Source organism: Vidua macroura, chromosome 4, assembly GCF_024509145.1.
Source record: "Vidua macroura isolate BioBank_ID:100142 chromosome 4, ASM2450914v1, whole genome shotgun sequence".
NCBI classification, from domain to species: domain Eukaryota; kingdom Metazoa; phylum Chordata; class Aves; order Passeriformes; family Viduidae; genus Vidua; species Vidua macroura.
In genome coordinates, this window is record NC_071574.1 from 37,480,248 (window position 1) to 37,503,612 (window position 23,365).

General features: G+C 39.4%; 1 protein-coding gene across 2 annotated transcripts in view; it reads left to right on the forward strand.

Moving 5' to 3' along the window:
• Window positions 1-23,365, forward strand: part of GALNT7 (polypeptide N-acetylgalactosaminyltransferase 7) — a 68,803-nt gene that overhangs the window by 27,697 nt on the left and 17,741 nt on the right. For both annotated transcript variants that reach the window (XM_053976618.1, XM_053976617.1), the window contains exons 2-3: window positions 2,814-3,268; window positions 17,714-17,880. In XM_053976618.1, coding sequence (XP_053832593.1) covers window positions 2,814-3,268; window positions 17,714-17,880 — 622 coding nt within the window. The remainder of the gene's footprint in view (window positions 1-2,813; window positions 3,269-17,713; window positions 17,881-23,365) is intronic.

A 23,365-nucleotide genomic window follows, 5' to 3' on the forward strand; every position in this document is an offset into this window, starting at 1 on the left:
AACAAATTTCTTTCAGAAGTGTTATGCTTCAGTCGAAGAATTGGCAAAGTGGAAGCTCATAACTGTTTTATAGGTAATGGAAGTGGAATGACAGGTTATTTAATTCCACACAAACCAGAGGAATAAGAAATTACTGTCTGATTGAGACTGATGATCCAGGGTGGTGACTGAGCATGGCAGTGTGTAAACCTGGCTACTTTCTATGCTGCCTTCCCTTTGGACTCTTCCAGCATCTACTGCTGTTTAAGTCAAATTTTCACAAGGTTTCTCACAACCCTTTTACAGTCCCCCTATGGGTGTGTCATCCATCACAGTAAACAGTGAGTTTCCATTGGGTGTATCCATGACTTTCATGACATTTTAAAATTCAGTTGTATACCCCTCAACCATCACATCTCCCAACTGCAGGGTCTTGGAGATGAAAGATGAATGGCCTTTCTGGTCTTTCATCTCAAGATACCTTTCTACCTTCTCCTTGATTTTGGTTATCCCACTCTGCACTTTCTCTGACTCCTTTTGCGATGTGGAGACCAGAACTAAATATTACTGAATACGTGAATGCATCAAATTTTATGTAGTCAAAATTATGCTCTCTTTAAGCATCCTTCCTGATGATGCTGACTGTTTTGTTGGCTTTTATAGCCGCCTCCGCACTCAGAGCAGGAATTAGATGGGAGCTGAGAGCTCAGCAGTGTTCTGACAGTCTAGTGGCAAAGCCTTCCTTTTGATTTCTAGGCTAAGTGTGAGATGATGCTCTCTTCAAAAGTCCTCTCAGGGCTTTATTTAGATCCATGACAGCCTTCGACTTTCTTGCAAAATGCGCCTTTTCACATGCCCTTAAACTTCCCTTTTCTAACACTGACTTTTGAGTTCCTGAAAAAATGATGGAAGAATAGAATAATGTAACACTTCTGCATGTCGTATGTCCTCCCTATTTAAGCTATAACAAACAGAGAACTCAGAAAGCTTCTTGAATAAACTCCTTATTTTGAATCTCCCACTGTTACCATGTTAACCTAGAAATATTATATACTGTATTTTTCTTAATTTCTGAAAGTTTTTTACATGGAATGATGTGAGGAAAATAGTGTGATGTAGTAGGAAGTATTATGTGGTTTAATTGAACATGGACATGAGTCAGTATTGTACCCTTGTTGCAGTAAAGGCTGAGTGCATAATGGGTGGATGCCCTAGAAAGAGCTTAGCTGTTTGGAACTCTGTGTGCTTTCTCTTCCCACACTGCCCCAACACAGGAGAGATGTTCACAGGTGCAGAGGACCTAGCAAAGACCTGCTAGGGAGGCTGGGTTTGGCTGGAAAAAAGTCTCATGGGGAATCTAATTGCATCTTTTCACCCTAAAAAAGTGAAGTTGCAGAGCAAATGGAAATAAAATCTTCTGAGGGATGCATACTGAAAGGACACGATGCAATATGAGAAACTTTTACTGAGGTATGAGGGAAAAAACTTTCACTGGGTCAAGCAACTGGAAAAGGTTGTCCTGAGAAACTGGTCAAAGGGCTGTGAGTGGACAAACCCACCTCTGAGAAACCCACCTCACTGTGAACCTGCCTTCAGCAGGTTTGAATGGGTGACATCCTTCTGATCTCAAAATTTGTTTGATTCTGAGACATTGATAAAATGTGTGTTGTTTTCTGCAGATTTCTAAATGATCTAACATTTGTCCTGCTTACAAATAAACAATTTTAGCAGGATGTCTGAACCTTCAGCAACATTTCCCTGTCATACTCTTGGACAGTAGTATTGGAAAAAGTTGTGTCTGTGTGTTTTGGAGTGCTTTCATGGGTGGTGCTGTTGTATTCTGTTGTATTCTTCACACTCAGACACTTCAAAGCCTTTCTGTGTAGTGTCTTCCAAAATCACCCACCCTTGTTCTAACCCCATCAACCTCACTGATCACTGAAAATACTGAGCAGTTTTCAAAATGCCTGCCTTTCTTCTTAGAGAAAACTTCAGATCTCTTGGTGTGGAGAGAGAGAGGAGTGCAGTAAAATTGTTTTAAACAAGGATGCATGAGATGCCAATGGCCGTGGCAGTTCTCTTCAGCGCCAGCACTGCCTCCTCAGCCCAGTCTGCCTGTGTCCATGCAGCTCTTCTCGTTTCTGCCTGCTGTCCCCAATGCCATCAGTGTCACCTCCCAGCTGTAAATAAGCTGTTGCAGCAGAGGGAGGAGCTTGGTGGGAGTGAGCTGGGGGGACAGGGGTGTGTGTGGAGGGCAGGTGGCTCGCGGCTGCCACAGATGAGTGTGCCTCATTACTCGTGGTTACAGCACTCTTCCAGCTGATGCTTGTTTCTAGCCAACTGGTTTCTTCTTCTGAGGTTTCTAGTAATCACTGAGATTCTGCAGAGGTCTGAGCCATAGCAGCCTCAGAAACACCCCCTGTCCAACAGTGGGACCAAGGATGCCATGCTGTGGACTGTGGCACTGTTTGCCTCCATGTCACCTTCTCCTTCATAAAGTGCTCTGTCAGTGCCCCTTGCACGTCAGCTTGAACTACAGCTCAAGCTACATTCAGGTGCACATGTCCTATATGGGTACTTGGTCTTTGGGAATGCTTTGGGCATTTGGTCATTTCCAGGACCAGCTCACCAAAGGTAAGTGTGGAGAAAAACTGGTGGTGTCCTCCAGCAGTCAGTAGCTTTAGTAAAAAGTGTTCATTGAGCCCCTCAACAGACTTCTCCATACCTGCTTAACATATATTTAGTACCAACTCTAGTGCATTAAGATACTGGGTGTAAATAAATAAAGGATCCTCAATTGATATGGTCTGCTGTTTCTCTGTGTGTGTATATAGGATGATAAAGAAGCCAACAGACCCCTGCCAAACAAAGGAGACCATGGACTAGGAAATGAGAAATTCAAACCTGTGGTACCTTGGCCTCATGTTGAAGGTGTGGAAGTGGACTTGGAATCCATTCGAAGGAAAAATAAGGCCAAAAATGAACTAAATCAGCATGGTGTTGATAACAAGCAGCAAAACATCCTCCAGAGGCAGTATCTCACATTTAAACCTCAGACATTTGTATACCCAGATCCTGTGTTACGACCTGGAGTCCTTGGTAATTTTGAACCCAAAGAGCCTGAGCCTCATGGAGTTGTTGGTGGCCCTGGAGAGGGGGCGAAGCCATATGTTTTAGGACCAGATTACAAAGAATCCGTTCAAGCCAGCATTAAAGAGTTTGGGTTTAATATGGTGGCAAGCGATATGATCTCACTAGATCGGAGCGTTAATGACTTGCGTCAAGAAGAGTAAGCAAACCTTTTGTTTTCTTTTCGTTCTGTTTTTATGGGGTTCAGTTATTTGCTTTCCATACATCTGAACTGACACTTAAAATATTATTTATTAGGCCACTTAAGGTTTCTTGTTCTGAAGGCATGAGTGCTGTACTATACCACATTTCCATATATTCTTCTTAATGCTGTTGCAATGATTCCTTCCATGAATACTTAAGCTGTAGTGATTTATCTCTGAAACCATCTGTTTTAGTGTCAAATTGCATGTATTTGTATGTTCTGTGTCTAGCCATAGTCTTCATTGTCGTATCTTTTCTTAATCCATAACTTCTTAAGATTTGTCTTCAAGAAGGAAGGATTATCTTTATTAAACATCCCTCTGCTAGTTAGTTTATTTAGTTTTGGTTTACCCTGATGCCTTTCAAATGGAGCGTAGAGAACAGAAACAAAGAAATATTGTTCTCTTTAAATAAGACTGCCTAATTACCTGCAGTAACAGAAGTGTGGATCTGCCATAATGATGGTTGGAATAGTCTTCCAACAGTTTCTCACAGCATTTGCCCTGAAAAGGTAAGCAGTCTTAGAAAAAACATTTATTTACTTGCTGAAAGGGTGTCTAATTTGTTGTGGGAAAATTCTGGAAAGTTACTAACATCTGCTCAAGAGTTACTAACAGGTTTACACAGTCTATTCTGACTTTTGATATATGTTGAAAGCAATTTTGCTCTCATGTTAATCTGCATTTGATATCATTTTCCTTGTTAAATATCAGTTAGGAGCAGGTTTCTGAGCAAACTGATTTAATGGCAGGGTATTTTTTAGTCTGTTTTTTTGTTTGGGGTTTTGTGGGCAGTATATGAAGTTATATGTGAAGTACTTTGCAGTTTTCACTTCCCTCTCATCCCCAGCAATGGAGCTGGGCTGATCCCTGGACTGGGTACCAATCTCTGGACTGTATGTTTCCAGCTGTGTTAAATAATCTGTTGGTGGTTCATTGACTGGTTACTGGGGCTCTGCTCTGGGCTTTTATGGTGGATGTTTTTTTCATTTTGCAAGGTAGGAGAGAACTAGCCAGCTGTGGGTCTGACTCATACCCATGCATGTGCAGCTGCTTGAATTTGCTATGTGGTGTGCACTCCCTGAAAGGCAAATGAAACACACGGAGCACAACATTTCACTTTCCTTCCTGCTGTGTTCCTCAGATGACTTACTAAAGGTTTCCACTTTCTGGCAGTCAGAGAAGAGGACCATGCCTGTCTGCTGTTGGTGACAAGGAAGTACCAGCTGTCGTGGGGGTTCACTTTGCTTTTCTTTCTTTGCTGTGCTCAGAAGTTGGTCCTTCATACTAAAGAGATCTTTCTGAAAGGGAAGGAATGTTCTGGGTAACCTGTGTAGGTCAGCATTTTCTTTTAGGAGGTTATTCCCTAGACACTGCTGCTTCTACCAAAGCATTTCTTCACTCTGTAAGGACAGCAAATCAGAGGTGACTATGTGTCACGTGCAGGTGGGACTGGGCTGCGTCTGCCCAGGTGAGTTCTAGCAGCAGAACTCAAGTACTCCCTCCCCTTCATTTTTAGTCAAGGTAAAGGGCATCAGACAGCCTATGGTATCTCTCAAATAGTTCCACACCTGTAGGTTCCTGAAGTATTTTTGGCATGATCTCAGAATTTGTCTTCTGTTCTGAAGGACATTAATAGTCCCAAAAATTATAAAATACTTTGAGGAAGAGGAGGGACAGCCATGAAAAGATGAATTTTAGAAACTATTTCCTTCAAGCACAGCTGCAGATAAGCCTTTGTGAAGTCAAAGCAACCAGCTCAAATCAGTTAGGTTTTAGTATTTAATGATTTAATGTCCTAAGCAAGCAAACAAAACAGCATGAAAAAAACTATGTGAACAAAAGATATCTTTCAGACACCATTATATCTCTTACTTTATGTATTGAATACCTGGGATGCTTGCAATTGCCTAAGTAAGTTGAAGGTTTATAGCTTCTGCATGTCTCCTGGGAACAGAAGAGAGGGGAAGCAGTGTGAGATTGGCTGATACTGCTCTATGCTTTCAGACTTCCACATGCTCACTTTCCTGCTCACTCCCCAATACCAGAGAGAAATGCAGCAAAAGGTAGCAGATTACCTATTGGATGCACCATTTATTTTCCTCCCACTGATCTATTTAAAAAGACATTTGTGGCTGGTAAGGCCACTCAACATTCACTTCAATCCTGCCAAAGAGCAATATAGTAATCTCGTTGTTATTGTTGTTAGTAGTAGTATCTTGGCATTCCTAATTGAGGAAGATCTTTCTGGTAAAATCTGAATTATTCATTCATAAATAGGGAGAGCTCCCTTCAGCCCTCTCTTTCTTCAAGCATCAGAATTTTGAAGCTTACCCTGTGCAGTCAGGTTTGTTCAGTGAAGTATGCCAAATGCTTTCCTAGGCTGTGCTAGCAAGAGTGAAATAGCGCTGCAAGAGCTGTCTCTCTCAGCTTAAAAGCCATATAGCCTCAGGGCTTGTCCCTGCTGGAGGGAGAAGAGGAAAGAAATGCCAATAAAGGGAGATTCAATTCTGCTGTGTTTGGATTTGACTTTGTAGTCTGACATGTTGCCAGGATGATTTGCCAGCTGCCTTTATTGATTCAGTAGGAACTTTGCTGGTGACTCTGGGTAGTCTCAGCTGCTGTAAAAAGCCTTAATTCGTGCTGTATCCCATAGAGAGGAATGACAATAGATGGTGTGTTAAAGTTTTTTTTTCAGGTACATCACAATATTTCCACTTTGCCAGTAACACATACTCTTGGCTTATGGATTTTAACCAATATATTCCAGTGTTGATGCCCAGCACTTGTGTTGACATACAGCAAGTCATAAGTTTGGTTTAAAAAATCAAGAGTGTATGGGGATTTGTAAAAGTCATTGTACAAAATTTAGAAGATGGCTCATCTCACTGCAGTCTTTCAGCACTCTGCAAGAGGGCCAGGGGGAACATAAACTGGATTAGTAGAGAAATACCTGTTTTCTACCTTATTTCTAGCATCAAAGAAATAGAGCAGGCCCTGTCTAAACCTCTGTACAGTAGCTGGAAGAAAATTTTTTCTTTAAACTTGGTGATTTTTACCTTTTTTGGATCTACTTTTGTCATACTGATAGGTGGCAGCCCCTTAAGAGCAGTCATTTATACTGGATTTTACACATTATCCCTACTTCCTAGCAGACCTGCAATAAAATAATTGTTAGCTTTTGGGAAGAAGAATATTAATTTAATTGCTCCCTGAATTCTATTTTTTTTGTATTCAGGACTCTGCACAGAGGTAGAGCTGAAGTAAAAATAGAGTGATAAATTTTCTGGATTAGTTTGGATCCAAGATAAATACACCATGCTAAGGAAATAATAAAGGAACCTAGGTTTGAGGGTGAGTGCTGTCAGGCAACAAGGTGTGTCTTCTCAAAAAAAAAAAAAGGCCAAGAGATAGCTGTGGAGAATTACTGCTAGGAATAACAAGAATCGAGTTGTTTAACCAGTATAATGACCCACTTGCCCAGAGTATTTTAAAATTAAATTTAATTTTTAAACTTCATCTATACTGGGTCTGACCAGTGATTGTTTCTCTTGACAACTTTAGCTCTGGCCAAAAACATATGTTGGTGAGAAAACATACAAGAATGGATAAGCGTCATTCCTGGCAACCAGTGCACTGGGGCACTGGAGCCAAAAATTGCAACAGGGTTGTCATGCTTCAGAGACCTCTTTCTGTGCACAGACTTGTCTTTTGAATGCATTTATAGTCTTGAAATTAATGACATCCTGAGTCAGTGACTGCAGAATGTGGCGCTTGTTTTAACCTCTTCTCCCAGATACAGATACTGTTACATGCCTCTGTGACTCTGCTGCCCTGTGACATGGGAATATCAGAGATAGCTCCATGAAGTTCCTATATAAATGTTTCATGTTCCATCCTTATTGTTCCTGCTATTTCATTTCCCTTTTTGTTAACTCTGAGCTAAAATTCTGAAAGACCTCTCCACATTTGACTCCAAGATTTTTTTAACTTTTTTTTTCCCCAGTGGTAATGCAGAGTTTGGGATCTGTCACTGAGTCTATGCACTGAGTGATCTAACACTCCATATACAATCATTTGCACTTGCACTGAGCTCTCCTGCTGGCTCATTTCCTTGATAGTGTTCTTGAATTATTCTGCAGCTGTTTATAGTCATTTTAATTGCAACTACCAAGAACTTTCCTATTGTTCAGCAATGACCTGGAAGAAGAGGTGAACTGCTTAGCTCCCAGCACAGTCATTTATGCTGCTAAAGTCACAAACTTGCTCACAATTTGGAATTAATAGACTTTAGCAGTTACTAGCCTAAGAAATCTGCCATGGTTTGATGAAGAACTGTACCTGTAAAGAAAGCAAAGAACCTCATCAAATGCTTTGGAAATTCAGTTACTGTATTAATAGCCTCACTCATGTCCACAAAATTTTTGATTTCTTCAAAAGATGATAATATTTTTCTATGGCCTGGCTTTTTTTCCACAAAAGCTGTGTCTATGGTTTACTAATTTTGTTATTTATTACTAGCTTCTATTCAGCACAGAAGTCAGACTTAGTGGTCTGCAATTCTTTAGAACCCCAGAGCCCTTTGATAAAAATTGGTGTTGTGGGTTCCTTTGTTTAAGACTGGAGTCAGTGGCACAGTACAAGAGTTTGTTAATTCATATTGCATTGTTTAGGAAGTACTGGGTTTATTTTAAAAAAAGGCAGTAAGGCTGTTCATGGTAGAAAATTCCAGTAGAAGCTATCATGCAGATTATCTGAAGATAGGACTATTTAGTAAGAAGTATCAATGTGTACTTGCCCTTTATTTTACTCTCTTCTCAGGGTATCTGGCATTGGGCACTGCTAAGAGTTCAATGGAAATACTTAATTTAGATTTCCTGCTTCTAAAGTGGTCTCTTTTCATTTTGGTCATGTATCAGCCCAACAGACTTTCTGGCAGGCATCCTACTTCTGGTGTTTGAAAAAAATATTTCAATTGCTTCTTTCATACTTCAGTAAGCTACTTCTCAAACCTGGGTTTTGGGAGTTTGGGGTTTGGTTTGGTTTGTCTGTTTGTTTGTTTTTTGTCGTGGTTGTTTTTTTGTTTTTGTTTTTTACTCTACCATTTTATTTGCATGCACTTAGCTTGAATTAGCGCTCATTTCTGTTTGTCTTGTTTGGACACCTTCCTGTGCATTTAAAGAATGTATGTCTTACCGCTAACAGCATCTGGTTTTTAATCATGCTGCCTTTCCCTTCTTCACAGTTCCCCTTTTCAAAAGGGTGTGTCTCCTGCCTGTGTCTTCTGTCCTGTCAGGTGCTCTGATTCTTCCATACACGCCATGATTCTTCCATACACAGGTGCTGTCTGAGTCTTTCTTGGACATCCAATACTTCTGTGTGGTTCTATTGATGGCTTCCCCTTGTTCTTATGCTAAACAATCCCTAGCACAGTTAGACTCTAGTAAACTGGCTCTAATTTATCCTAGCAGAAGGCAGTCCTTCATGGACTAAAGTTAACTAAAGTTAATCAGTTCCAAAAATTTCAGCCAGTGCTAATGGATTCAAAGTCATTGTTTCCTGGATCCTGCTTCTTGAAGGTGAGCAAGAATTTGTTTTAGTCAGTCCTCAGGAACCACTGTCGAACACCAGGACCTTATAAATATGGTAGAGCATGATCTCTCAATGACATCACAAACTTCTTCAGTGCCCTCTGGTGCCATCCATCAAGTCCCATGGACTTGTGCTGTGTCTATCCCATTTGCTGTGATATGTCCAGGCAAGTGGTCCCTGACTCACCTCTGTGGTGGATATTCTTTCTCTTCTGCAGGCTGCCCCTAGACTCAGGGACTTGGGAGGTGTGACAGCAAACCTTGCAAGTAAACAGTCAAGGAAAACAGATGTTGAATGTCTCCATCTTTTGTGTGTCCTATGACACAAAATTTCATCTATTTTATAGTTAAACTCATGTTTTCTTTAGTTTTTCTTCAGCCTACAAGCTCTTCTTGTTGCCCTTTCCATCTTATGGATTTCAACTCTACAAAGCTTTGCCTTTAATGCTCTCTTCATGGGCTCAGGCAATATTTCTGTACTCCTTCTAGGTAGCCAGTCCATGTCTCTACCTTGCCTACTCTACCTTCTGGAGTTCTTGGTGCAGCCAGGTGGGTTTTCTGCCATGCCTGTTTGACTTACTGCATGTGGGAATGGATGGCTCCTGTGTTTTGGGGAGGTTATTCTCAAAGGTGCCATTCCTGGGCCCTTTTTAGCACTCAAAATCATTAACTTCTTATGGCAGATATGTAAATAGTGCAGGAAAGAGTCAAAAAGGGAGAGAAAGCTGCCTGATGGACAAAACCACTGATGATCACTGATGTAGAGCTCTGAGAAGAGGCTGTTTAGTGTATGGCTCACAGGAGCTACACCTAGTTACACGAGACCAAAGCAGTGCAAGATGTTCCAAGGAATCTGTGTTCAGTATTTCTAAAAAATACTTATCTAGAATACATTAGTTGCAGTATCCTCTTTTTATACTTCTAGCTCAAAACCACTAAGAAGGTGTTCCTTTTTGAAGTCCACTTTCACAGTAGAACCCTCCAGTCCACACCTGCCATTTTCATTCCTGTATTTTGCTAGGTTTGAGACATGCTTATTGCACTTTTGAAGTCAAGAAGCATTTTCTTACAGTATATTTTAAGTGATGCACTTTGAAACTCCCTGTTTCTCCTATTAACAAACTTGCACTACTGTAGAGCCCTTAAGCCAGGGATGTTTGTAGTGCTGATCAGATTTCATGCCAGGGTAATTAACTGTGCTGGCTGAAAGAAAGGATTAACGCTCAACATGCTTTGCTCAGGCTTGATATGCTGTTGTTATCCAACCCATGGAAGACTTGCTTACAAATTATTCTTACTGACCCAGAAGGTTTTAGTCATATGACTTTATTTAAGCTAGATTTTTTTTTTGACAGCTTCTTTTGACAAGTGTTGAAGGAATTTTATCTGGAATAGTTTGATTGGGAGAGGAAACATCATTAATGTTTATGGCATGAGACAAATTAATCTCTTTCTGGACTTTTTTCTTCAGTGTGACAAAAAATAGCTGCTGTCTACTCATCAGGGTGAGCCAGAATTTCAGCTGCATCACCCACACATAACTGTCAGTATGATTGTTCAGAATAAATATTTTTTAAGTGTTTTTTCCTTCTGTGAATTATCCAGTTTGAATTTTCCTTTATAAGGACATTATTGCTGTTACAGGGCATAGCCCCTGGGCCATACAGATTTGTACTTGAATAATTGGATCTGTTGCCACAGGTCACCTTTGACTTCAAACAACTGGCAATGAGCTTTTGTTGAAAAACCTGAAAAGGTGACTCTTCCTTGTTTGAGTACAATGTTGTGTGCATACAGAAATGTATTTTTGGACTACTGTTTTTGCAGCTTGTTTTATAAAACAAAAGGTAATGAGAATTGGTTTGGTTTTTAAAATTGCACATGTAATTTTGAAGTGTGTTTTGTTTTATTTTTCAATTTGTTTTAGCATTAAAAAAGGAGGGAATTCTTGCCAAAAATAGACTTCTAACTTTACTAAGAATATATACATGCAGAGCTGTGTGATAGTAAGGCAGAGCTGTTAGTAAAGATATTTTTTCTATCATAGTTTGATGGTGCCAGCTTGGACCTTTTTATGGTCCAAAATATTGAATTGTTTAGCAAATTGTTAGTGCTAGACTGGAGTAAAAAACCCAATATCTTTAGCTTTAACTAATTACTCAGGGTATGAAATAAGGCAGATGAGTCTTGGCTTCTCATTAGAAATGGACAGTCTTATTACTCTGGGCAAATAATATGAATTTAATATGTTCTCTTACAGTAAGTAGTTACTTGTCCAGTCAGTCTTGTTGTAGCTAAGAAGATTGAATACAAAAGCTCTGGAGTGGAGCCTGCTTTCTTCAGGAATGTGATTAGTTCCTTAATTATAGCACTTTACAAATTACATATTTGATACTGCTACAAGAAAAAGGATTTCAGTAATTACTTTTGGTATCTATATCATTGGAAACGAAACATTAGGGACTTGGTTTCATTTCACATGGTACCCTGGGAAAATCTTTTATTCCAATGCCACATAATACACTGGAACTGTTCTGTAACAAAGAAAAGTAGTTCTATAATGTGCACATAAATTTTTGTGCACCTCAGTGAGAGCTGGAGTTGAGAATCAGGTGAATTATAGTGGTCACACTCAATCAGGAATGCTAGCTTTCCACTGCAGATTATCAGCTGCCTTACTGCTGGCAAGACTCCTGGAGGGAAAAAAATTAGTGTTTAAATTGTAATTAAGCATGTATTGTGAGAGCATCTCTTGTGGTCAGGAGAGATTTAAATTCCAGGCATTCACCTTAAAGCAAAAACCAGCATTTTCTGTTAACATTTCAGGTCCCAATAATGAAAACTACAGAAAAAAATGGATCCTTTGTCTCTTTAGTGTTGGCTGCTAGCATTTCAAATGTTAAGTTGTGAGGGAGAAATAATTCACCCAAAGAGTACAAAGAGGTTGACAGAGGCACCAGGTGTGTTATCTGTAGTTGGATTTGCTTACCTCTGTGTGTGTGCATCTGAAATGAGATGACCAAGCTCTGAACATGACCTCTTACTCGACAAATATATATATATATAGCACAGCACCTGGAGTATATTTAAATTCTGACTTAAACCTTGACTTTAGTGGAAGGGCAGAGGAGAGTGGGAGCGATTTCCTGCAGCTGTTCATGTAACCCTCTAGGTGCCAACCTGCGGCATAGAAATTCTGGGGCACATGGAGGAATCATTTTGTCAAGTGAGTAGTAATCTGAATGTAAAACTAAAAAATGAAATGCACTTCTTATGCTTTGTCTTGTTGCTGTTAACCGGACTGTATTGTGCTAGAGCATTCAAATAAATGTGCATGATACGAGTTATAAAGCAGTCCAGATGAGCATGGGTAAAAACTCCAAGGTTCAATATCTGATGAGCAAGGCATGGTGGAAATACAGTATTTCTATGAGACTGAGCTCACTGCCTCAAGTTTCGTTCTAGTTGTTTATTACATTGAGTAAAGCCTGTAAAAGTTTGATAAACTCAAAATTAAGCACAGCCTCCCTGCAATACCCACAGTGTGCCACCGGACTGCAGAAGGCCTTGAGAGCTGAGGTCTTCTTCCTTTAAACCAAAACAGGAAAGCAGAGGGCTTTTGCTCCCTCCTTGTATGGAGTATCATCCCTTCCCTAAGGAAAAGATTTTACTTTGGCCACCTAGGTACCCCAGCTTTCCTGCCCTGTGTTGTTTATTGCTTCAGTTTTTCAATGTTGGATAAGTGATAGTATGGGCAAGAATCTTGTGATTAGAAAAATTGCAAAGGTTATTCCTTTCATTCTCTTGTTATCCCTAATGTTGGGTTTCTATGCAAACCTTGCCCTGGATTTGGATCGTGATGCTTTCAGAGGTACGGTAGATATAACTTTTGATTCCCAGGGCACTAATGATAAAATGTAGTCACATAGCCTCACAAGCTACTTCAGGAATGGAAATAAGCAAAGCTTGTAGCTGTTTTAAAAATAGCAAATGCTGTTTCAGCATAGGTTTAAGCTATTTGGTAGTGTGTAATAGAGGTTTTGCTGCTGTCTGCTGAAGGGAAAAAATTATTCAGCTGATCAATCTGTCTTTCTTGCATTGTCTGTTTACTTCTCTTCCAGAAGCCCTGTTTTGTAAGTCCACTACTATAATCTCATTTTGATGTTGCTGGTGCACAAAAATGCCCTGCAAGGCTTCATAGGTAACAAATCCAGTATTAGCATTAGATTTACTTAGTAGTATCCTAACAAAGAAATTCTGTGATCTGTTTCTGTCTATCCTGTCTACTCTAGACTTAGGCAATGATCCCTCTGACTTGCAGGTATTAAGCAGCCAGTCTCAGCTATGACCTTGGTGATGTCAACCATACAGATGAGCAAACAGCTGAAGGTGTTTTGTGAAAAAAAATTCCCATCCATCTTCCTAGGGGTTAGATTCAGTTCACTGCAGCAGTCATAATAAATTGGCAATTTAAAATAGCAAGGAGCCCTGAATTCAGTATTAAAAGTATGTAAACATCATGCTGTCAGCTGGATGCCTGTCTCCTTGTAAGATAAGAACAAGACTTACTAGAAAAGGAAACTGAAAATGAAAGCATATCTCCTAACTTATTTTTGGGATTTGCTTGTGCTGGACTCTTGAAGACCTGAGAAAAATTCATGCACTAAAAAGCAATTATAATAGGTGATAATAAAACTATGAATTTCATACCACTTTAAACATGAAATAAAATTTATAATACAATTTTAAATTGTGAACAGTTCTATATTAATGAAGAAGTGAAGTTCCATTTTTTAATGTTGGTTATTATTTCAGGATAAATAATAAACTGAGACCTTCAGCTTTGTACTGATTCAGGTCCTTCATCTTGCAACAGCTGATTAGCTTCTCAGGAGCTTCTTTGGCTGCTGGAGTGATTACAGGAATGTGATGGCAGCTGCCTGCCCTCTTGGAGGAATCTGTGCTGGTACATTTTGCTCTCAGCACACAAGTACAGTGCTTTAAAATCCAGAGGGTACTGATGAGTCCTTGGTAGGTGCAGGTGCAAGTTAGAGAGCTGACACGAGTTCAATAGTATCAGAATGGAGAGTCATGATACACAGTCATGATACCTCCTACTTCTTCTGAAGCTTAGCTGCTGATATGCTGGAACAGTCAGGGGTTCATCATGACAGGAGAAACACTTCTGTGGCTCAAGATCTTAAATTGCCCTCTAAGTATCTAGCTCACTCTTAAATTGCTGTCCAGGTGCTCTCCTTTTTCCGCTATTGCATTTTTGTTGGTGGTTGGATTACTCTTCCAGGAAAAGCAGACTCCACTTCTAGCTTTTTTTAAGCCTGAGGAAATTTGAGTCTGTATCTGCATCTTCAGTAGTAGCTCACAGGGAGTCTGTATGGCCATCCCAGCCTTGGACCATGTACCCACAATCACAACTGTGAGGCCCCAGGACATCCTAAAAGCAAGCCAATGAATGGAGTACAAAGCCTTAAGAGCAGAAATTTCCTCAAGCCAAGGAGCACTCCAGCCCAGATGCTCAGCTTCTTGTGCAGAGGGTCTCCTGTAAAAGCGCTCCTCTCTGCTGTGGCTGGTGCACAGCTTTGTGACTGAGGGATAAGGGACACTGGCACAGGCTCCAGCAGAGCTGTTCCCTCCAGGGGTGGAGAGGGAGTAGAACTAATTCACATCCTAAGTATGCAGGCTAATAGACAGAAAAAACATTACTCACTGTTTCTCAATTAGATCACAACTGTGCCTTCTGAAGGGTTTCATCTTGCTTCAGTGATGAGTCACTCTTGTTTTTCCCCAGTAGTGCCAGTACTGATTGCGGAATGGAAAGTTTTTATTCACGGACTGATCTGAAGGTGTTGTTTCCTTTCACCCATGAGTTCCCCAAGGAAAGAGCACACAAACAGAGCAGCTCTTCCCTGCAGCACTGCCCAGGGAAGGTGTTGCCAGCCCTTTGTAAATCTGTGCACGCTTGTTCCTCTTTCCCCATGCAATAACTCTTTACAGGGCTCAGGAAAGGTGAAGTGTCTAGAGGCAAGCCTGGCTTAAGGATGCTACCTTGTCATTCCTGCATATCTGCTGCAATGTGCCATCCTTTCAGCTCTATCAATAAGAATTCAAAATTCCTTTTTTAAGTTTAAGATTTTGTTTACTAATTTGGTTCACAGTGTATTGCTGCAGCTGGCCTGCAGGCTACATCTGAAAGGGCACTGTGCTAGAATGTGGGCAGGGGATGAAGCACCTAGGGGATGAAGCTAGGGGTTGAAACATTTAAATCCTCTTTGTCACAAACCCTTCTGTACTTTGAATAGCTTGAAGCTTTTGCCTAAACTTTCATATCTACTTTTCCCTCTCTTTTAAAAATGAGAGCATCCTGGAAATTCAGGCTTTTTTTTTTTTTTTTTCCTTTTTTGGTGCCTAAAATCTACAGGGAAACGTGTAAAATTCAGCTTCAAACTGAAGGAAAGTGCATTTGTCGTTTTTTGGTATGTGGTTTGCCAACCACTGGATGTCAGTGCTGCTCCACGGAGGAAAGGGTCCACTGAGGAAAGCTTTGCCTGCTTCCTTCCCTGTAGATGTGAAGGAAATGAGAGCTGAGGCTACTGGCTTTTGTTGCTCAAATACCTGGGCAACATTTATATTTATTGAAAGAAATCTGCCACAGAGATTAAAGCATTTATTAATTGCACATATCTAAAACAACTACTATATTTCAAACCTCTAATTCTCAATTCAAGATGAGAAAGAAGACTGTGTACAGGAGTTACTGCAGTCTGTCAGAGTTTATGGGCTTCATGAATTGGTCTGTGGGCTGTCTAATAAGTGAAATAAAGTGTCTGGAAAAAGCTGGAAACATGATCTTACTAGAGATATAAATGTAGTGCTTCACTGCTTGCAAATGGCACATTTAGCAACACCCGATTTGAGGAGATTTAGGTTGGCTATGTAGCAAAAAGCCTGTCTAGACCTCTGGGTTTATGTTTCAAAAATGTATTAAATTTTTGTGGAAGTGGAAGAAATAAGCAACGAAAATATTTTAGTTCTTTTTCAAGATTTTCTTTGGTTTTGTCCTTGAAGGCACTCTGAAACGCTGTAGCTGTGCCTCTTTTTATTCAGAAATAAGCAAGAAAGTTTCCTAGCTAAACTGCAGCAGGTGCAGGTCAGGGGCACAGTGTGAGCTGCATCAGCTTCTGCCTTCTCTTTTGAGACAAAAGTTCTATTCTGCTACCTCTTACATGGAGCTCTTGAATGGCATTCAGCTGGTATGCTGATTTTGTTGAAAGTATAACGCCCTGTTTTCCACCTGTTAATGTAACCACATCACCAAAATTAATACTGAGAATATATGCGTGAAGCAACACTGTTCTGTTATAAATCTGTTATTAAACATATTAAATCTTCTGTCTACACAGCCTACTTAACACACCTAGGTAGGGAATCCATTTTATCTCTGCAGATGCTAAGTAAGTTGTTGACATCTTAAACGCTTGTGCTACAAGTGTTAGTACTGCAATCTGTAATCAGCTGGAATCTTTGAGAGGGATCTGTGGAAGGAAGGTATCCATGGCCTGAACCTTTTAAACAGCCAGTCTAGCCCTTTTTTATTGGTAACTATGATTAGCTGCAGCTACTTCAGGCATAAAAACTATCAAGCTGAGGGATTTTAGTCTGTAGTTTGTACTTTTAGAGATTGTGCTGTTTCAGAGGTTGCTTGCAGCACACCTAAGAAACAAAATGCCTTATTAGATAAAATTTTGTTATAGTCTGTTTTGATTCTGTAATTTTCTTCTCCCACAGAAACAAAATTCATAGTATATTTTTAACAATGGTTTTTATTTTCTGTGAGGTGAGAAATGCGTACTGATGCATTGAGAAGTGAAATTCATCCTTCACTAAAAAAACTCTTTAAATATCCATGGATCTGTTATGTGAGTTTTTTCCATGTTAAACTGAATGTAGTTTCAGAAACTCTGGCGGTCTCTCATGATTAAGGTAATTCTTTTCAAAATCACCAATGTTTCTGTGCACTTAAACTTTTTATTGTATAAAGAGAACTATAACTAGGGAAGTTTGTGCATCTATAAGTTTAGGAGTTTTTATTTGTCACTAATAATTTCTTAATACATGATAGCTGTCCTTGAAAAGTCAGAATCTCTCTAGTTGAGACTTTATTTGCTGAAAGATGAAAAAAGGAAGGATTTTTCCCTTTGAAATCAAAAGTGCTACGTCTCTATGTTCAGTGATAGGGAACTATATTATTATTGTTGGAAAAGGGGCTAGTGATCAGGTAGGGAAACTTCAGGAAATACTTGTACTGGTTGTAGGGAGTGAATAGTCTCACTTAGGGGTGCAGTTGGGGAAATGGACATTACAATTGCAAATTAAACCCATTGTTGATAAATGTGATTTAGAGGTATTGGAAAGTGTGGAAGGTAGTCACATTGCTTTTTTCTAAATAATCTCTAACCCCTCAGGAAATAAGACCTGAGTCATCTGCACTATTTTTGTTTGGTTTTTTCCCTCTCTGCCTTGTATTTTTTTTTTTATCCATGTGTCATCTCTTTCAAGGAAGGAGCCCATTGAAATTGGACCAGGTCTGAAACTTGTGCTGGACCAGTCTACTTTTCTTTTTTTTTTCTTTTTATTTGTATCTGTATCTGTGATGCACTTAAGCTGTGTTACCTTTTATATCCTCTCTTAAATCTGAAGGATAGCTGTCAGCAAAGATTTCATTTGCACAAGGATGCTGTTAAGCAGTTCTGTAAATGACAGTGTGAAAACTAATAAAATTGACTCTTTTTACAGATGCAAATACTGGCATTATGATGACAACCTGCTCACCTCCAGCGTTGTCATCGTCTTCCATAATGAAGGGTGGTCCACGCTCATGAGGACAGTCCACAGTGTCATCAAGAGAACACCAAGAAAATACTTGGCAGAAATTGTTCTGATTGATGATTTTAGCAACAAAGGTATATTTGGAATGTTAACACAGTCCTTGTAGAAAATATTTTTTTTTAATTTTCCTGAAATAGTTTTCTTTTTATTTATTACCTTCCATGGTTTGAGTTGACTAATGGGAGAAAAAATTGCTTCTTCACATTCCTTTGAGTTCTCTAGCACAGTTTTGGGTACTATGTAGAAGAAAGTTGGGATAGCTAGTATCTCTCTTAGCTTTTGTGAAAACAAGTAGTTTGAAGAGTATCAAAGGGGTTAAGCCTGAGTAACATGCTTCCTTTATTACATAAAGGAATACAAATATCTCTTGTTTTAACTATGATAAAAACCTACCTAGGCTATCAAATTATTCAGATTAATTTTCCGTATCTTTTTCATTTCTAACATCCTTTTTTAATTAGACATCACATTAAGCTGCTTATTGTTTCTTATTGAGGGGAGGAAGCCTTTAAGAATTTGAATATGTTTTAATTTCTGCCTTTCTTTGAGTCCTGCCAACCTAAGTCCGGAGATTTTCTTCTTCCTTTGTAGTTTACATTCTGATCTTAGTTTATTGTCAGGATGCATGTACTTGAACTTGTCTTATAAATGTAAGCATACACTGTTTTGGTTTTGGTTTTTTTTTTCCATGGTGGTATTGTCAGCGTTAATGCAATACAAGAGCAAATACAGAGAGGAACCGAAAGTGGTCTCCTAGACACATAAGTTAATTAAGACAGGGGAAAACAGACTGTTTTTCAACTTTAAACAAATTTCAAAATAGTGCATCACAGCTGCTCTTTCTGTAAGATTTTGTTGCAGCATGGTTCTTGAAAAGATGTTGACAGAGAAAAAGAGGAGACACATAAATAAAAATATGATTTTGACTGTGTGGGATGACAGTCTCTTCTAGACAATGTTGATGATGGCTTTGAGCAAAGGCAAGTTTGGTCAGTGGCACAGGATACTCTCATCTTTGTTTTCACATGAATTGTGTAGTGACATAGCAAACAGATGACTGTTCTGAAACTCTCCTTTTTATTAAATAATCTGGGTTTCTTCCAGTTCCAGTCTCATGGTAGCTGTTTTCTATGGGTGTACTCACCATAAATTTTAAAATTAACTCATCACATAGTTGAGGTAGCCTTTTTTCAGTATAAGTCACTATTAAAGATAGTTACTGTGTGTTATTTTTTGCATCATACCTGTAGATAGGTAGGTATCATTTTCTGTTTGTTTTCATAGGAGAGGGCAAGTTACCTGTATTATAAACTTGACTACATTTGGCTTAGTCTAATAAAGATACTGAGTGCTAAATTATAGTCTTCTGTATCCTTTAACAGCTGTTGAGAATTGGGCTTAGATATACACACATGCTATAAGCCAAAAATACCTTCTCTCCTTAGGGATATAATTTTAATAATTCAGTCAGCCGACATATGCTGTGTTTTTGCTTTTCAGCTAGGATCATAGCTTTCCCTCAGAGCTGTTCAAGGACTGACTTAGCTGTATAAAGTAACTGTGACACTGATTGTGTCTAGAATACTTACCAGATTTTTTACTAATGATAGGTCTCAATATTTGGGTTTCACATGACTTGCAGCTGACTCTGTGCCATGTATATGTAGTTCGCGGAATGAGTTTGTCTGGCATAGACGTTTTTCCAATATATGACATTTGCAAAACAAAAGCAGTATTTTTAAAGGTTTTTTTTTCTAATACAGAACTTTTTTTGCTTTCTGCTCATAAATGCTCATAAATAAGTGGTTAGCAGACACAGCTAGCCTAGAACTAAGATCCAGCACACCCTTGACTTTATATTTCTCACACTTCAATTTCCCAGATAACTTTTTTAAATAAGAAAATTCAATAAAGAAAGCTCGAGGTGCAGTTTTCTCAGGTATGGTAAGACAAGCATGGACTGGAATTACTCTGAACACCTCGCTGCAATTGCACTAGTTCACCATAATAATTCTTCAGAATGCTTTAGGCTATTACTTGGTAAATATAATTAACTTAATATCATTAATTCAAATTATGTTCTAGATGAAAAATGGCCAAGAGAGCAGAATCTTGCTCTACTTCTTTCTCCTTAGAGAGAAGAATGAACTAGTATGAGCTGCAAAGCGTGCCAAGCTGCCTGAAGAGTTCTCCAGTTCTTAGGAGAGCTGCAAAATACAAGCACTCTTAATCACAGCAGAGCTGCTGGTATCTTTTTTTGCTTTTTCAGCCAGAAGAAAAGTCATGCTGACAGCACAGATACAGGATTTTCTTCTTCCCCACCTGCATTCGGGCTGCACACTTCATGTCTGCCTTTCCACCCAGCAGACCACCTTATGCTCTTGGAGCCCACTGCTGAGTGACACGTGCTGGACTGGGTGGATGTTTGCTCATGCTCAGTGTGGCTGTCCTTATTTCTTAGCTGCCACCCTCTTGAGCAGCATGAAATTAAAATGGAGCACAGCAGTTGGAAACACTTCTAAAGGCTGGCTCCTAAAAACCCCTTCCCTGTCCTTCCTTATGAGAAATCCTGTTTCATCAGAAGGGAGTTACAGCTGCATAGTAGCTTATATATGTTATGTCTTACAGGGAGAAACAGTTGCAATGCTTGGAAAATGTCCTTTTCATTATAATTCTTAGTATAAAGTCAGTTGGGAGCAGTACTTTTGCTGAGACACTCCTCCCTTAATCTCTCCTGCAAACAGCAGGGTTTGACTGTGGAGAACTGTGCAGAGATATGTGCTGATTTCTACTCTGATGTTTCTTCCTTTGTCAGAGCACAAAGAGAACAGTAATAAGAAGATTGCCAAGCTAATTGAATGATTCTATCTCCATTTTCTATGGAGACCTCTGTATTAATTCATGTTAGAGTCCAAGAAATGTTGCAGCAATTTCTACCACAGTGTCAATGAGGCCAGGCTGTTACACAGGGGTTTTTTTTTTCCCAGTTTTTCTTCTGTTCTCAATAGAAGCAGTTTATTCTTCTGTGAATGCCAGCAGTGGGAAGGAAACAGCTGTTCTGGAAGGGCAATGAGAATTCATAAAACTGTATTTTCTAAAGCTTCCTACAATTACAGTTGTGTGTATAGGTCTCCAGCACTTGTTATGTATTTGGGCACCAGCTTGCTTGTTTTCTGAAGCATAGAGGCAAAGATCTCAGCTGGAGCTGCTTTTATAGCCCATGCACCTGTAAAGGGTGGCTGTGAGGTAAAAAATACCAGTGTTCCTAGTAGCATTTAAAGGCTTTGTCTACCTTTTGTGTTTCCTTATATGTTCTTTATTATTACTTGTGTTTCCAACTGATGCAGCATCCCATGAGATAACCAAAGGGGAAGTAACGAGCATGGGCAGGCAGCAGTATTTTTATTAACCTGTGTAATGGTGCTTGCCATGGGGAAACTGAAGCAGTAATCAGTGCTTGTGTTGGAGCTGAGATCCCCACCTTAACAGTATTACAGTCCAGGGTACTCACAGGCAGGAGGCAGCTGCTGTAGGAAGCAGTTCTGATACCATTTTTCTAATTCTCAGACTGCTGTCCATGAGTTGAGGGGGAAAAAACCTGCTTTCCTCCTCCTCCCCCTTTGTAATCTGCAGAGCCTAAGATCCTTTGAAGAAACCATGTGTTTTTAAAATACAGTGATTCATGCTTTAATCATGCACTTAGACACGAGAGAGGAACTCAAACAGGGGAAGGCCAGATTGGTGATTATAATATTTTGAAAGGTAAAATATACATTTCTGAACAAAGACCAGATTGCTGTAAGGCTGTTGACAGATGTCATAAATAGATGTTCTAGGTGAACAAAATTTAATGTTGGCCAAACAATATTTTTGACTGTAAATGTATCAGGATTTTTTACACTACTGTCATGCAGGCTTTGTAGCATGGGAAGGAGGAAAATTTCAGCTTTCCTATGGGAAACAGCACTTGCTGCTAACCCTGGCATGGTTTCATATAATGGACTGCAAAGTCCTGAGACTTGTACTGTAGAAAAGCTTTACACAATCAATATGACAAGTTTTTACAGCTCCCCATGAACCTTACATAGTTGAACATTTGATACGTAAAACATTTGGCTTCATAGGCAGGAGAGCTGGAAATAACTTCAGGTTTTAAATCTTTAAAACATTCCTGACAGTCCTCCTGTAACACATACTTGGAATTTGCAGCATAAATAATGGTGTGGTGTAAAGATTCTCTTAGTACCACTTCAGTATGACCTCAAAACTCTGTTGATGTTATCCTATAAAAATTTATATCGCAGCTATCAAATAACATATTCTCTATTTATTACATGGCATGTTCTTCTATACAGCATATGTGATAAAATTGTTCTTTCTCTAGTTTGACATTTGTGTAACCTTGAAGTTTTCCTAATGCACAAAGATTTACAAAAGAAATTTTAAATGTGTATGGGAAAGGAGAATACAGAAAACTCTTTATTTTATAAAGGTGGAGAGGAAGGATAATAAGAGTATCAAAAGATAATGATTTCAAAAGATTGTTCTTTGGTAAAATTGCTGAATTTTCAATATTGGAAACTTCACTTCCAAGAAATGCCATTTCCTCTTCAACTACATGTAGCTTTTGTTCAAACTATTTTTTTTTCATTCTGCTGACAAGAATATAAAATATACTGAAACGTAAGTTGTGGAAGTCTCCAGACTTCATCATTTTAATTCAGGTTGCAGAAAGTGCTTCTGCTGAAGTAACCTGATGGCATGTTGCTGCTGAAAGGAACATCCTCCTCTGCATTCCCCCCCCATCCTGTTAGATCAGTGCTATGCCTTAGGATTTCAGCCTTTATATTTTTCAAATCCTGTACTGCATTGATCCATAACCCTAAACTCCGTATAAAGCATTAGTTAATTGTCTTCAATTTTGGTCAGACAAAACAATTCCTCTGGGCCTGAGACTCTGAGGTACCTTACAGCCTCAGACCCCAAAAAGTATAAACAAGAGTGAATTGGAGGGGAGCAAACTGGGGGAATATGATTTCATCACCTGAAGCCATAATTGGCGGATTAACCCCTGATATGTCAATGGACCAAACTTACATCTATCTGAAAAACTCTTGACCATCTTAGGTGTAGCCTCTCTTGGAGGCTTGGACTGCCCAAGGTGTATGTATTGAAGGTCTTTAATAAATACCCACTTTAATCTCTTAGTCTTGTCTAGCCTCTGTTCTAGGCAGTCACTCCAAGGCATCAAGCACAGGAGTAGAAGCAAACCTCAGAGCTGGTGCAAAGCAAACCAGTGCATGGATGCCTCAGCTGTAGATTAGGTGACTTATTTTGGTTCCTGACTGAAAGTGAAGCTGTAGACAATTCTTTTGAGCCTTTGAGTACCAAAATAGATTTTTAACAAACACCAGTAGTTAAATCAGCATAGTCACAAACAGCAGGCATCTGATTACCAGCCCTTCTGCCTTCATGAGTTTTTTCAACAGAATCATCTGGGCAAAATGTTAAGCAACATTAGGATCCTTCTCTCAAAATGTGTGGCAGGAATGTGGTTTC